This window comes from Aotus nancymaae, unplaced genomic scaffold, assembly GCF_030222135.1.
Source record: "Aotus nancymaae isolate 86718 unplaced genomic scaffold, 86718_ANA_hifiasm-v0.15.2.pri h1tg000028l, whole genome shotgun sequence".
Taxonomy (NCBI): domain Eukaryota; kingdom Metazoa; phylum Chordata; class Mammalia; order Primates; family Aotidae; genus Aotus; species Aotus nancymaae.
This window is the reverse complement of record NW_026988441.1, coordinates 9,752,587-9,765,724: the sequence shown is the minus strand read 5'-3', so window position 1 is coordinate 9,765,724 and position 13,138 is coordinate 9,752,587. Positions and strand designations below refer to the sequence as shown.

Below are 13,138 nucleotides of genomic sequence, written 5' to 3'. Positions count from 1 at the left end.
ACCTGCCTCTCATGGTTGTCTCGAGGGAGGCACCGGGTGGGAGTCCTGGGCTCAGGGCCTGGTGCGCCTGACGGGGCCGTGCTGACCCATTTACCCGGCGCTGCTCTAAACCGACGTCCACAGGACGAGGGAACAGCACACACATCAAGGCCTGCCGCGCCGTAGCCCCTCTTCCTCACCACCATCTAGGGGGCCAGCTGTGATGCCCACTTCCCAGATGAGGACACTGAGGCCCAGAGAAGTGAAGTCCTTGGGCCCAGGGCACACGAAGGCAGAGTGGGGATTTGGAAGCAGGCAGTGGCTGCTACTCCCAGGCTCGCTAAGCTCTGTCTCCTGCCTTGGGGGCCAGCACTCAGTGACTCCCCACAGACACCCTCTGAGATGTGAGGGCCAGGGAGAGCCTGGCAGATGCCCTGGAGACCCCTCAGCTTTCCGGGGCCCTGACTCCAAAGCTGCTGGTGTGATGGGGTCAACAGTCCCTTCCCTGAGAGACAGGGTGCTCTGATGGGGATGGGGAGGCAGCCCCAGAACAGTGCCCAGGACAAGATAAAGGGAACCCACCGGGCCCTGGGTTCTACCCGGGTGAGCAAACTCTGCTCCCTATGGCCAGAACCAGGGCCCTTCCTGCTACCTGGGACAGGACTGGCTCTGTCTCTTCCCCCACCCCTTACGCCGGCTGCTCTGGGAAGTTTCCCCCCGGCCCACCAGGAAGGCGGGGCTGGTGTCTATGGTGGGCCTCCAAGTCAAGCCCCTACTGCCCACCCCAGCATGAAGCCTGGCCCAAGGTAAACAATGAGACACGCGGCCAGGAAGCTGCTGGACACTAGGGGGAGCAGGAGTTTGGGGAGCAGGCCAGGCAGGGGCAGCACTGCAGCAGATGCAAGTCAGGGCCGCGCTCAGCCAGGTGGGCTGGGACGGGGTGACCCAAGTAGGGGCTGACGGGGTGACTGGACCCCACTCTACAGGGGAGTGTCTTTAGCAAGGGGACCATTTCTCATTGCATTTGGGTCTCACCCCCAGCCTCAGTTGGCAGCTCTGAGGCTGGGCACTTACCCATGTCAGGCAGTGGGTGGCGAAGCCCAGGTATCCCCAGATGCTAGAGATGGAAGCACGGCAGGAGGGGGCAGTGTAAGGGCCACTCTGCCCAAGGACGGGCATCAGGAGTGGGTAGGAGCCACGTGTGTGCACGAGGGTGTCTGCCTCCCCCCACCCCATGCATCCCCAGCCCTGGCAGCCCCAGCCCACCCCTGCCTGCACTCCAGGGGCCCCCAGCTCTGCTCTCCAGGAGGACGCTCTGTTCCAGATACATTGCTAGGCAGAGGGCAGCCCCAGACTTGTTGACTTGGCAGAGATGCTAACAAGGCCGCCTGTGCCGGGGGCCAGCATCCCTCTGCCAGGAGTTTGGGGAGGGAGGGAGCGGAGGTGGGCCTGGCAGGGGAGGGTCTGAAGGACATGGGGGCCAGAGAGGGTGCCCACTCCCCTGCAGGACCTGTGACGGTCGCCCCGCCGATCCTTCCCCACTGCTCCGAGTCGGATTCCACACACACAGCCTTTATTGAGCTGGGCAGAGACGCTGCTGAGGCAGGAGTCCCACCCTAGTCCGAATCGCGGCTGGAACCTCTTTACCTCCTGTGATACCCCACCTCACTGAAGATACCCACTTCCTGAGTACATGTGACCCCTAGGGCCTGGGATACCTAGCACCAGCCCAAGACCACCCCCAAATGCAGCAGCCCAGGGCCCAAGGCAGCCACCGTCTCCTGAGGCCACTGAGGGTGGGGGCAGCAGAGTGCTCAGCGGGTGCGGGGTGGGCTCAGGAGTTCTCAATCACCACCTGGAACTTACCTGGAAGAGAAGGACTGGCTCAGGCTGGAGGCCGGGATGAGGGAGAGGCAGAGGACACCTGGATGGCTCTCAGGGGCTCACCCCGTCCCACTGACAGCCCAATGGCTGGGCTGGGCTTTTTCCTCCCCCCGCCCATGTGGCCTGAATCCCTGGGCTGCGTGGGTAACCAGGAGTGTGAGGGCCCTGCACAGGCTTCTGTGGTATGCCTCCTCAGTCCTACCCACTGGGCCCCCCGCCGAGTGGGCCTGGGGAACCGGCAGAGGGAAAATAACTGGGGGAAGTGGTTGGGCAGGCTGTCTCCAGGCAGGAATGGAGTTCCAGCTTGTTTGACAGAGAACACCCCATCAGGCAGGCTGCAAGTTCCCAGGAGCCTGGCCATCCCCCCACCAAAGTATCAGCCAGGATGACTTCTATTACATCCACCTGGGCTCCTGTGCTGGGGGGAGGTGATCAAACTGCCAGACACTGCACTCCCGCCCCCCCAGCCTGCTCCCCAGGAGGATGCTCTGCTCCAGAACTGTGCAGACAGTTTTCTCTGCAGCACTGGGGAAGTCATGGGGCCAGGGGCACAGATGGGCCTGCACCTGCTGTGTGGCTGAGCAGGTGACTTATGCCTGGGCCCGCCTCCCAGGAACCAACATAGGAGCAAGCCAGAGCTCTGAGGCCCCCAGCAACTCAAGGGATGAGAAGAATCCCACCCCCCACCGCCATGACTCACAGCCAGGCAGGGCTGCCACGGAGGCGGTGACCATGCTCTCGATGCCCAGGGTACAGAGGGCGCCACGCAGGAGGCCGCAAGTGAAGGCCAGGAACTGGGAAGGGACACAGACCGGTGTGGGAAGAGAGGGGAGGCTGGCACCCGAGGTCTGGGGTACCCCTTAGGCCTGGGGAGAGGCCTGACATGGGGTTGGGGCTGGATACATAGGAGGAAGGAAGGTGTGGACAGGCCCCAGCTCCCCCCCATACCTTGGGCACTTCCTCCAGATACTGCAGGCCAGCAGCCATGGGGAGGAGGAGGGGGAAGCTGTTGTCCTGCAGGACATAGGTCCCCTGGGGGAGAGGAAAGGCCATGGGTGGGGGTGGGGCCTGTACATTTGAAGTGCAGGGAGGGGAAGTGGGAACCCAGGGCCTAGACTGGGCTGAGGCTGGGAAGGCCCCCTCCGTGAGAACTGCTAGAGTCACGGCCTTGGCCTCCAGTGCTCTGTACCTGGGGCTTCCAGACTTGGGCTGGGTACCCCTGCCCTGGGGAGTGTGGGTCCCGCCCCCACCTCCCAGGGCTGTGCAGAAAAGCTGGGGACCCAGCCCAGGAAGCGGCAGAGGGGCAGCACAGTGTGGGTGTTCACTGGGGGACTGGACCAGCTTGGGACAAGTGGCATTGCACTGGGGAGAGGGCAGGCAGCCACCAGGGGCTTTCTGCCCATGGGTGGCTCGCTCCTGGTAGGCGGGACTGGGGAGGTTCTGGAAATACCCCCTATACCCTACTGCAGCCTCCTGGCTTCCCTTAGAGGATCAGAGACCCACTAAGGGCTGTGGCTGCCGGTGGGAAAGCTCTGGGCAGGTCCCAGAGCTGCTGCTCTGGCACCGGGGCTTCCCCTCCCACTCTCCTGGCCACGCCCTCGGGAGGGAGCAGGACAGGTTGGCAGGCTTGGGTGCTCCCACCTGGTGATTGGTGCGCAGGCTGTCCATCTGCTTCTGGAATGCAGCCAGCCACAGGTCTTTGCACAAGAACTTGAGGACATCCAGCTCCTCCCTGAAGGCCAGCATCTCCCGGGCTAGCCTGGTGGGGCAGTGCCAAGCTGAGAACGTGGGGCCGGGCCAGGAAGAGGGAGGAAGCCAGGCCTGACTCCCACATGGAGCAATGCAACCCTCCCCGCCCGGGGCCTGCCCAACCCTGCTAGCCAGGCTGGGGGATAGCAGGAGGGGCCGCTCTCACCTCTCACCTAGAGCCTGGCCCACGCGGAAGCCCATACTCTCCAGGACCGACAGGTTCATATTCTGTCCCTAGAAGGCCAGGGGAGAGAAGCTCAGGGGCCCTTGGCCACCTCGAATGCAGGGCCACCCAGCGAGACACCTGCAAGGGGACCTGAAGACCAACTTGTTGGTGCCCGTCAATTCAGGGGTAAGTGAGAACGGGTTCCAGCACAGCCTGGCAGGGCAGGGGCAGGCCTCTAGGGTGCCAGGGCTCCCTCACCCTCCTCTGCAGACCTTGCAGGCTCTCTGGATCTCGATTGTCAGGGTCGAAGGACGAGATCCTCCTTCCTTCAGGAACAATGGAGGTCTTCCCCAAGATCCCTTCCCCCCTGTATGACTCTTCCTGATAACACCCGTCATGCACTGTAAGTGCTTTCAGTGTGAACCCTCACAACGCCCTGGGACGTGGGCGCTGTGACTACACCAAGAGGCTCCAGGTGACCTGCCCAAGGCCTGGAGGCTGGGCTACAGGAAAGGGGGCTGTGGAAGCCAACCCTGATCGTCATGCCTTACAATACTGGCCAAGATCCCTGGGGGGACACGTGGAAGGAAGCTCAGGACAGGCAGATCTTCCTTTGGGTGCTTGGGAAGGGCAGTGGTGGCCACGTGGTGTCTGGAGGGCAGGCCAGGGTCCACACGGGAGGGGACTGTGCTGGCAGAGGCAGGCCCCAGGCAGCAGGCATGGCAGGAGGGCTATGTGTGGACAGCACGGCTGGAGAAGTGCTCATGGATTTTTCTTTTTTGGAGACAGCGACTCATTCTTTTGCCCAGGCTGGAGTGCAATGGCACGATCTTGACTCACTGCAACCTCCGCCTCCTGGGTTCAAGCGATTCTCCTGCCTCAGTCTCCCGAGTAGCTGGGATTACAGACGCGCGCATCAGCACATACGAGTAATTTTCATATTTTTGGTAGAGATGGGGGTTACACCATGTTGGCCAGGCTGGTCTTGAATTCCTGGCCTCAAATGATTCGCCTGCCTTGACCTCCGAAAGTGCTGGGATTACAGGCGAGAGCCACTGCACCTGGCCATGGATTTTTTTTTTTTTTTTTTTACTTTTTTACTTGGGTGATCTGCTGCAAGCAGAGGAAGGGAGGCCCAGACTGGGGGGCACTAGAAACCCCAGGATGGCTTGGGGCATGAGGTACCAGATTTCTCAGAGAAAGCCCAGCAGAACAGAAGTTGGGAAACGGAGGAGAGGCGGGTGTGGAACCGTGAGCTGGAGGAAGCTCACCCTCCCACCAGCTGCTCTCAGGAGCCTGCAGTCACCGGGCCTGAGCCCTCCAGCCCTCCCTCTCCTGTCCTCAACCACCACCTTCCCTTGGGAATGGCTGTACCATCACTGCAGCCATTCGAATGGGGATGGGAATTCTCTGCTGGGCTTCAGCCCTGGATAGGGTGTCCCAGCCTGGAGAACGTGTCTGAGGAAGGCTTCTTGCAGCCTGCCCGCCCAGCTGCCTCCATCACCCTCTCTGCCGCCCCCTAATACTTGCTTTCCTTGGTCGGGAAGGCTCAGACTTCTGGGCCTTTCTACTGGTTCCCTTCCCTCCTTCCCTCCCTCCCAGCTTGCGTCCCCAGCCCTGCCCACTGCAGACTGTCACTGGATGAGGACGCAGCTCTGTGAAGGCGGGGACCCAGGCTGACCAATTCACATCCGGCAATCTGCAGCCAACACAGGGCTGCCATGTGGGTGGGACTTCATAGACAGGCTGATCAGACAAAGTGCACCAAGACTCCGTCTCAAAAAAACAATACAAAAATTAGCTAGGTGTGGTGGCATGCACCCATGTCCCAGCTACTTGGGAAGCTGAGGTGGGAGGATCGCCTGAGCCCAGGAAGTTGCAGCTGCAGTGAGCCACTGCACTCCAGCCTGGGCAACAGAGAACCTGTCCCAAAAAATAAAAATCAAGTAACCCAATTATTTACTCACTTCTACCAGCTCAGGGTCCTGGGGGGCCAAAGCCCATCCCGGCAGGGCCAAAAGCCAGAACAGACCCTGGACAGGACACCATCCCATCACAGGGTGCACAGAGGCCCACACTCACTCATGCTGGGCCCACGGAGACCCCGCAGCTCACCCAGCGGACACATCCCAAGGGTTGCCCAGAGGAACCTGCACCAGCAGAGGGAGAACCTGCAAACACCAGCCAGACAGCGGCCCCCGGAATCGATATTCTTTTTTCATCAACGTCACAACACAAATATTCTTCCAGGACCGGTGTACTGTGTGCCAGGCGTTTTTTGTTGTTGTTTTTGAGAAGGAGTCTCTCTGTTGTCCAGGCCGGAGTGCAATGGCAGGATCTCAGCTCACTGCAACCTCCACCTCCTGGGTTCAAGTGGTTCTTCTGCCTCAGCCTCCGGAGCTGGGATTACAGGTGTGTGCCACCATGCCCGGCTAATTTTTTATATTTTTAGTAAAGACAGGGTTTCTCCATGTTGGCCAGGCTGGTCTCAAACTCTTGACCTTGTGATTCAACTGCCTCAGCCTAAGTGCTGGGATTACAGGCGTGAGCCGCCGCGCTGTGCCAGGCGTTTTCTACAGCCCTGTTCTACCTTCCCAGCCTCGCAAGGAGGCTGTATTTCACTGGTGGAAACTGGGAACCTGTCCATGGCACCCTGAGCACAGGGCTGTCTTTCACACCCAGCAGGTCCAGATAGGAGTGTGTGGGGGGTGACAGTCATGGCTATTGGCCTAGCAGAGGTGGGGAGTGCTAGGAATGGGGGGCCTGAGCAGAGGTCGCCTGTATCTCAAGCCAAGTTGCCCCTTCCCCTGCCCGGCCCCTTGGCAGGCCTTGCTCTCATGGGTGACAGCGACACAGCTTTCTGTTGCACTGCGCTGGCGCTCCCTCTGATGTCCTCAGGCACGGCAGGGCCAGCCACACAGCAGGGGCTCAGGGAAGGGTCTGATGACTGCAGGAGACGGGCAGGTGTGTGTGAGAGACACGGTGGGAAGAGACCTCTGCTCTTGGGTCCTTCACACCAGCACTGGTACAGAGCCACCCACCCGGCTCCAGATCCGTCCCAGCACTTACCAGGTGTGGGCCCTGGGCCAGTGGCTGACTGTGCCATTTTGTTTGTGTTTGAGACAGGGTCTCACTCTGCCACCCAGGCTGGAATGCGATGGCAGGATCTCGGCTCACTGCAGCCTCCACCTCCTGGGTTCAGGTGATCCTCTTACGTCTGCCTCCCAAGTAGCTGGGACTACAGCATGAGCCACCACGCCCAGCTCAAATGAGGGTAACATTAACGGCAGCTACCTCTGGACCCTCACGAGGAGCAAGGCTTAGTAAAAGCATATTGTGCCCCGAAGCGGGAGGGAGCGGTGGGGGCCGTGTGCTGCCTCCTCCCAGTGTCTCTTGTCTGCCCCGCCCCTCGGCTGTTTTCGGTTGCTTGTTTTCAAGGCACCTGCTGGCTCCTGGGCAGAGGCTGACCCTGTTCAACCTCCGCCAGCAGAGCCACTCCCTGCGAGGCCCGGGGTATGGTGGGGGACCCAGGGAAGCAGCAGCAACCCTGGTTCCTGCCTTAAGAAGAGCACACAGAGAAGTGCTGGCACACGGGTGAGTGAGGGGTGGGCGCGAGAAGCCGGCACGACTCCCCGGCTGTCGCCCTCAACTCTCCTCCCTCGTCCAGCAAGGCGTCCTGCGCGAGCCCAGATCCCGCCTGTACCCACTCAGATCTCCCATCCTGTCCCCGCCCAGCCCTGCAGGTTTAGCCCGCCACAGTCTCTGCCCTAAGCTCCTGCAGCGGCAGGGCTCTTCCCAGGCCAACCTCCATTCAGTCCATTCCTGTGGCCAGGGAGGCCCTTCTAGAATATACATCTGAGCCACGCACCTCAGTTTAAACCCTGCTGTGGCTCCCACCGCCTTCGGGATGGAGCCCAGTTCCCAGGAGGGCCTCGCTGGGGCTCCCAGCCTCACAGGCTCAGCATTGCATTCCGGGCCGAGGGCAGGGACCATCTGACGACTGCTCCGCCCGCCCCACGCCCTCCTAAACGGCTGCCCAAGTGCACTGAGGGCATGGTGGATGGAGGCCTGGCCCAGCAGGCTGTTCTGGGGCGTCTCAGGCCTGGCCTCCGACAGCGGGTAGTGGCGCCTCAGCTCTTCACTACACAGACTCAGAGGAATGCTCTCTTTGCCCAAAGGCTTCCCTTGTCTTCAAAGCCTCTGAGGTGGAAAAGCCCCGGCTGCTTCCTCCAAGGGCTCCTCCTGCTTTGGGAACAAAGGCCCCCAGCGCCTCTGGCCGGTTCCCCACTTCACATCCTGTGACAGCACAGGAGAACGGCCACAAATAACCACCGTATTTGTCAGACAGGAGGCCACAAAAGCCCTACACGCTGGCTGTGGCTCCTGGGCACCGGTGCTGTTGGGGATAGAGATGAAGGAGCCACCATCCTTGTCCTCAAGGAGCTCTGAAGCCGGTGGGAAAGGCAGGCCTGCGCTACCCAGAAGCCCTGGGGCCAGAAGCCTGGGTTCTGACTTTGCCTCGGGAAACCCCTTCGCCTCCCAAGCGCACAGTTCCTTCTCTGTGAATCGGGAGGGCTGTTCTGATGACTATCCAGTAAACACTGTGCCAGTATCGGACAGATGTCCGCAGACGATGGGAGGCCTGCTTGGTTCAGAGGAACCCTTCTGGGCCAAAGAGAAGGAATGGAGAGAAGAGTTGGGACCAATGAAGAGAAAGGAGAAGGGAAGCCATTTCTCATGAGGCCCCCTGAAAGCCAGGGCTCCCCAGAAGGAAGGAGTGCGCGGAAACTACGCAGTTCCTGCCCCTGGCTGCACCCCAGCGCCACCTGGGAGCTTTCTGAGACCTGACGCTCAGTGGCAGCTGGGTAGGGAAGCCCTGCCCGAGGTCCCAGGCACATTCATGTGCTCTGAAAGGCTGGCGGTGAGCAGAGCTGAGCAAGCCAGTTTCCCACACTCGTGTGACCACAGAAAACCATTAAAATCCCTCCCAGGGCAAATACTGGGAAATGCAAGTGAGAGTTTACAGCACAGGCTTTGGAAGTGGGAGGCCTGGTCGCATTCCTGACTCTGCCGCTTGGAAGGAACTTCATCCATCAAAGCCTCCGTCGCCTCATCTATAAAGCGGGAGGACCATGCCGACCTCTCCGGGTTGTCAGAAGATCAAACAACATCAAGAGTATAGAGCCATGAGAGCACACAGGAAGCACTCATATGGGGGGGAGGGAGGGAGCAGCCACACCGCTTATAAACCAAATGACCCCCAGCTCCCATGCATCCTCACCTGCCATGGGACAGGGTGTGCATTCACCTCCTCAACACCCCCATGCTGAGGACCCACTACGAGCCAGGGCATACGGTGGTGGTCAACACAAACCCAGGCCCATCCCACACAGAGTGCACTCTGGCAGGGGGAGACGAATGTGAATCAAAGGATCATACACATACACATTTCAGAAGCATCTTGGCAGGATGTGGTGGCTCACACCTGTAATCCCAGGTGTGAGTTTTTGGGAGGCTGAGGCCAGAGGATTGCTTGAGCCCAGGAGTTTAAGATCAGCCTGGGTAACACAGTGAGAACACATCTCTACAAAAAATAAAAAATTAGCAGGGCATGGTGGTGCGCTCCTGCACTCCTAGCTACTTGGGAGGCTGAGGTGGGAGGATCACTTGAGCCCAGGAGTGTGAGTTTACAGTGAACTACGATCATGCCACTGCATTCCAGCTTGGGTGACAGAGCAAGACTCTCTTAAAAAAGTAAATCAAGCCTGGGGGCGGTGGCTCACGCCTGTAATCTCAGCACTTTGGGAGACCGAGGCATGCAGATTCACCTGAAGTTGGGAGTTCAAGACCAGGCATTCAATCACCTGAGGTTGGGAGTTCAAGACCAGCCTGACCAACATGGAGAAACCCCATCTCTACTAAAAATACAAAATTAGCTGGGCGAAGTGGCACATGCCTGTAATCCCAACTACTCAGGAGACTGAGGCAGGGGAATAGCTTGAATCCGCAAGGTGGAGGTTACAGTGAGCCAAGATCATGCCACTACACTCCAGCCTGGGCAACAGAGCTAGACCCCATCTCAAAAAAAAAAAAAAAAATCAAATACATCCTTATTGAGTGTGATGAAGCCCATCGAGAAAAAAGTGGGAGAGGGAGACCAGGCAATGTATAAAGGAGATCCAAACTCAGGAGCAGGGAAGGCTTCCCTGGGGAAGGATGGTTGAGCTGAGATCCGAAGGATGAACAGGTGTTAGGATGGTGAAGATGTGACAGGTGGAATGAGCCGGGAGGAGGGAGCCGTCTCCTTGTACAGGAGCAGAGCAGGGGCCACACAGGAAAGGTATTTAGACAGCAGACTGGCCAGAGCCTGGAGGAGGACTGCAGATAAGGGAGAAAAGGCAGGTGTTGGGACTCCGGAGCTTCTGGTTTGAAAGCCAGTAAGGATATGGAGCGTTGAGACACGACTACCCGCCCCCAGGCTGAGGCGCACTCCCTGGGCCGTGCTGTACCTTCCTCACAGCAGTTACGCAATGTACCAGATACTTTACTCACTGACCTGTCTGTCTCCTCCAACGATGAGGAAGCTCCAGGAGGGCAAAGATTTTTGATGGTTCAATGAGTAATGCCCATGTTTTCTCAGAGACAGGGTCTCACTCCGTCACCCAGGCTGGAGTGCCGTGGCATGATGCAGCCTTGAACTCCTGGGCCCAGGCGATCCTCCCCCCTCAGCCCCCCGAGTTGCTGGCAGTATACGCACGTGTCATCACACCCAGCTAATTTAAAAAATTTCTTTTACAGGTGGGGTCTTGCTATGCTGCCCAGGCTAGTCTTGAATGCTGGGCCTCAAGTGATTCTCCCACCTCTGCCTGCTGAGTAGCTGGGATTACATGTGCAAGTCACCACACCTGGCTAAATGTATTTTTTATTTATGATGTTTCCAACTTACGATAGTTTACATCTGTACCTTGAGATGGTAACAAGCAACATCCTCTCTGGGGCTTCCTGGAAGGAAACCAGAGCCAGTAAAAACGTCTTACATATAGGCCAGGCCCAGCAGCTCATGCCTGTAATGCCAGTACTTTGGGAAGCCAAGGGAGGCAGATTGCTTGAGTCCAGAAGCTCAAGAGCAGCCTGGTCAGCATGGCAAAACCCCGTCTCTACAAAAAGTATAAAAATTAAGGCCGGACACGGTGGCTCATGCCTGTAATCCCAGCACTCTGCGAGGCCAAGGTGGGTGGATCAGGAGGTCAGGAGATGGAGATCATCCTGGCCAACATGGTGAAACCCCATCTCTACTAAAAGTACAAAAAATTAGCTGGGCATGGTGGTGTGTGCTTGTAGTCCCAGCTACTCGGGAGGCTGAGGCAGGAGAATCACTTGAACCTGGGAGGCAGAGGTCGAAGTGAGCCGAGATCACGCCACTGCACTCCAGCCTGAGCGACAGAGTGAGACTCTGTCTCAAAAAAAGAAAAAAAGAAGAAGAAAAAATTAGCCAGGTGGGATGAAGCACACCTATAGTCCCAACTACTTGGGAGGCTGAGTGGGGAGGATCACTTGACCCTTCGAGGTGGAGGCTGCAATGAGCCAACACTGCGATACTGCATTCCAGCCTGGGTGACAGAGTGAGACCCCCATCTCAAAAACAAAACAAAACGAAACAAGGCCCAGCGCCTTAGCTCATGCCTATGATCCTAGCACTTTGGGAGGCCAAGGCATGTGGATCACCTGGGGTTGGGAGTTCTGAGACCAGCCTGGCCAACATGGCAAAACCCCATTTCTACTAAAAATACAAAAATTAGCCAAGCATGGTGGTGCCAGCCCCGCTTGTGGTCCCAGCTACTTGGGAAGCAGAGGAGTGGGATGGTCACTTGAGCCCAGGAGGTTGAGGCAGAAATGAGCCATGACTGCACCACTGCACTCCAACCAGCCTGGGTGACAGAGTGGGACACTGTCATACACACTCATACACACACACACTCTCCCAGGCCGGTCACAGTAGTTCACAACTATAATCCTAGCACTTTGAGAGGCTTTGGCGGGAGAATCACTTGAGCCTAGGGGTTCAAGACCAGCCTGGGCAATAGAGCAAAACTCCTCTCTTTTTTTGGTCCCGAGGTCCCGCCATTGCCCAGGCAGGAGTGCAATGGCAGGACCTCGGCTCATTGCAACCTCCACCTCCTGGGTTCAAGCCATTCTGTCTCAGCCTCCCTTGTAGCTGGAATTACAGGCACTCGCCATCATGCCTGGCTAATTTTTGTAGAGATAGGGTTTCAAGATGTTGGCCAGGCTGGTCTTGAACTCCTGACCTCCGCCTCCTGGGTTCAAGCGACTCTCCTGCCTCAGCCTTCTGAGTAGCTCGGATTACAGGCGCCCGCCACCACACTTGGCTAATTTTTGTATTTTTAGTAGAGACGGGGTTCCGCCATGTTGGCCAGGCTGGTGTCGAACTCCTGACCTCAGGTGATCAGCCCACCTCGGCCTCCCAAAGTGCTGGTATCACAGGCGTGAGCCACCGGGCCCAGCGGCATATTTCTGTTAATTATTTGACTCCCCTAGTGAAATGTAAGCTTCAGGAGGACAGGGATTCTGTATTAGAGTGCTTGGAATACAACAGGCGCTCACTAAGTGGGTGTCGAATGAATAAATGTCCCACTCTGAGGCTTAGGTACGCTATGATGGTCACTTTACAAAAGAGAAAACTAGGACACAAAAAGATTAAGTCACTGGGTCGCACACCTAGTGAGTGGCGGAGGCGAGTCCTCGGCACACGCCCAATAACAGCATTACTGCGATTACCAGCCGCTTACTCAGGCCTTGAGCTAAGTGCTTTACCCTTAGTCATCTCGCTCAATTTAGCAATAACCCCGAGCCGGCACCGTCGCGAACCCAACTTTCCAGAGGAAGAAGCCAGCGGCAGATGTTGCCCTGCAAGGAAGGGGCTAGGCTGGGGTTCGAACCCGGACGGCTGACGCGCCCTCCGCGCTCCCCGAGGCGTTACCGTGGCGGCCCCCGGTTCCTCCCCCGGGGGCTCGGCGCTCACCCCCGGGCCGGGATCGGGGTCATGAGCCCACAACTCCGCCACCATCTCCGTGTGAAGAAACTCGAACAGTACAGCATCCGCCATACGCCGTCCTCGCGCGCCTAAAGAAGCGCCCTGCCCTTCCCGTCTCATAGGCCAGGCTGGGTAAGCCCCGCCTCTTGCGTCAGGGCGCGAGCCCTCCTACCACCGCTTCCATTAGTGTTTTACACTAGCCCCGCCTCCTCGCTTCAGCTTCACGTGGTGCGCGCGTGAGCCTGCGACAGTGGGTGCGGGCCTACTCCGCCTCTGATTGGCCACACGTGACATCTTCTGCCCTTACT

General features: G+C 58.5%; 1 protein-coding gene across 1 annotated transcript; it reads right to left on the bottom strand.

Annotated features, from left to right (window-relative positions):
* Positions 1 to 1,535: 1,535 nt before the first annotated feature.
* Positions 1,536 to 12,921, bottom strand: TRAPPC6A (trafficking protein particle complex subunit 6A). Its single transcript, XM_012446685.2, has 6 exons — positions 12,819 to 12,921; positions 3,779 to 3,846; positions 3,505 to 3,622; positions 2,812 to 2,895; positions 2,564 to 2,657; positions 1,536 to 1,845 (listed from the first exon to the last, which is right to left on the bottom strand). The coding sequence occupies exons 1-6, from the start codon at positions 12,900 to 12,902 to the stop codon at positions 1,814 to 1,816; spliced, it is 480 nt and encodes a 159-aa protein (XP_012302108.1). The 5' UTR covers positions 12,903 to 12,921; the 3' UTR covers positions 1,536 to 1,813.
* Between the last annotated feature and the right edge of the window lie 217 nt (positions 12,922 to 13,138).

Coding starts and splice junctions, on each gene's coding strand:
- TRAPPC6A (XM_012446685.2), bottom strand. CDS start 12,902: ATGGCGGATGCTGTACTGTTCGAGTTTCTTCACACGGAGATGGTGGCG. Junction 3,847..12,818: donor ACCCCGATCCCGGCCCGGGG/GTGAGCGCCGAG, acceptor CTGGCCTTCTAG/GGACAGAATATGAACCTGTC. Junction 2,896..3,504: donor GCCTGCGCACCAATCACCAG/GTGGGAGCACCC, acceptor CCTCTCCCCCAG/GGGACCTATGTCCTGCAGGA.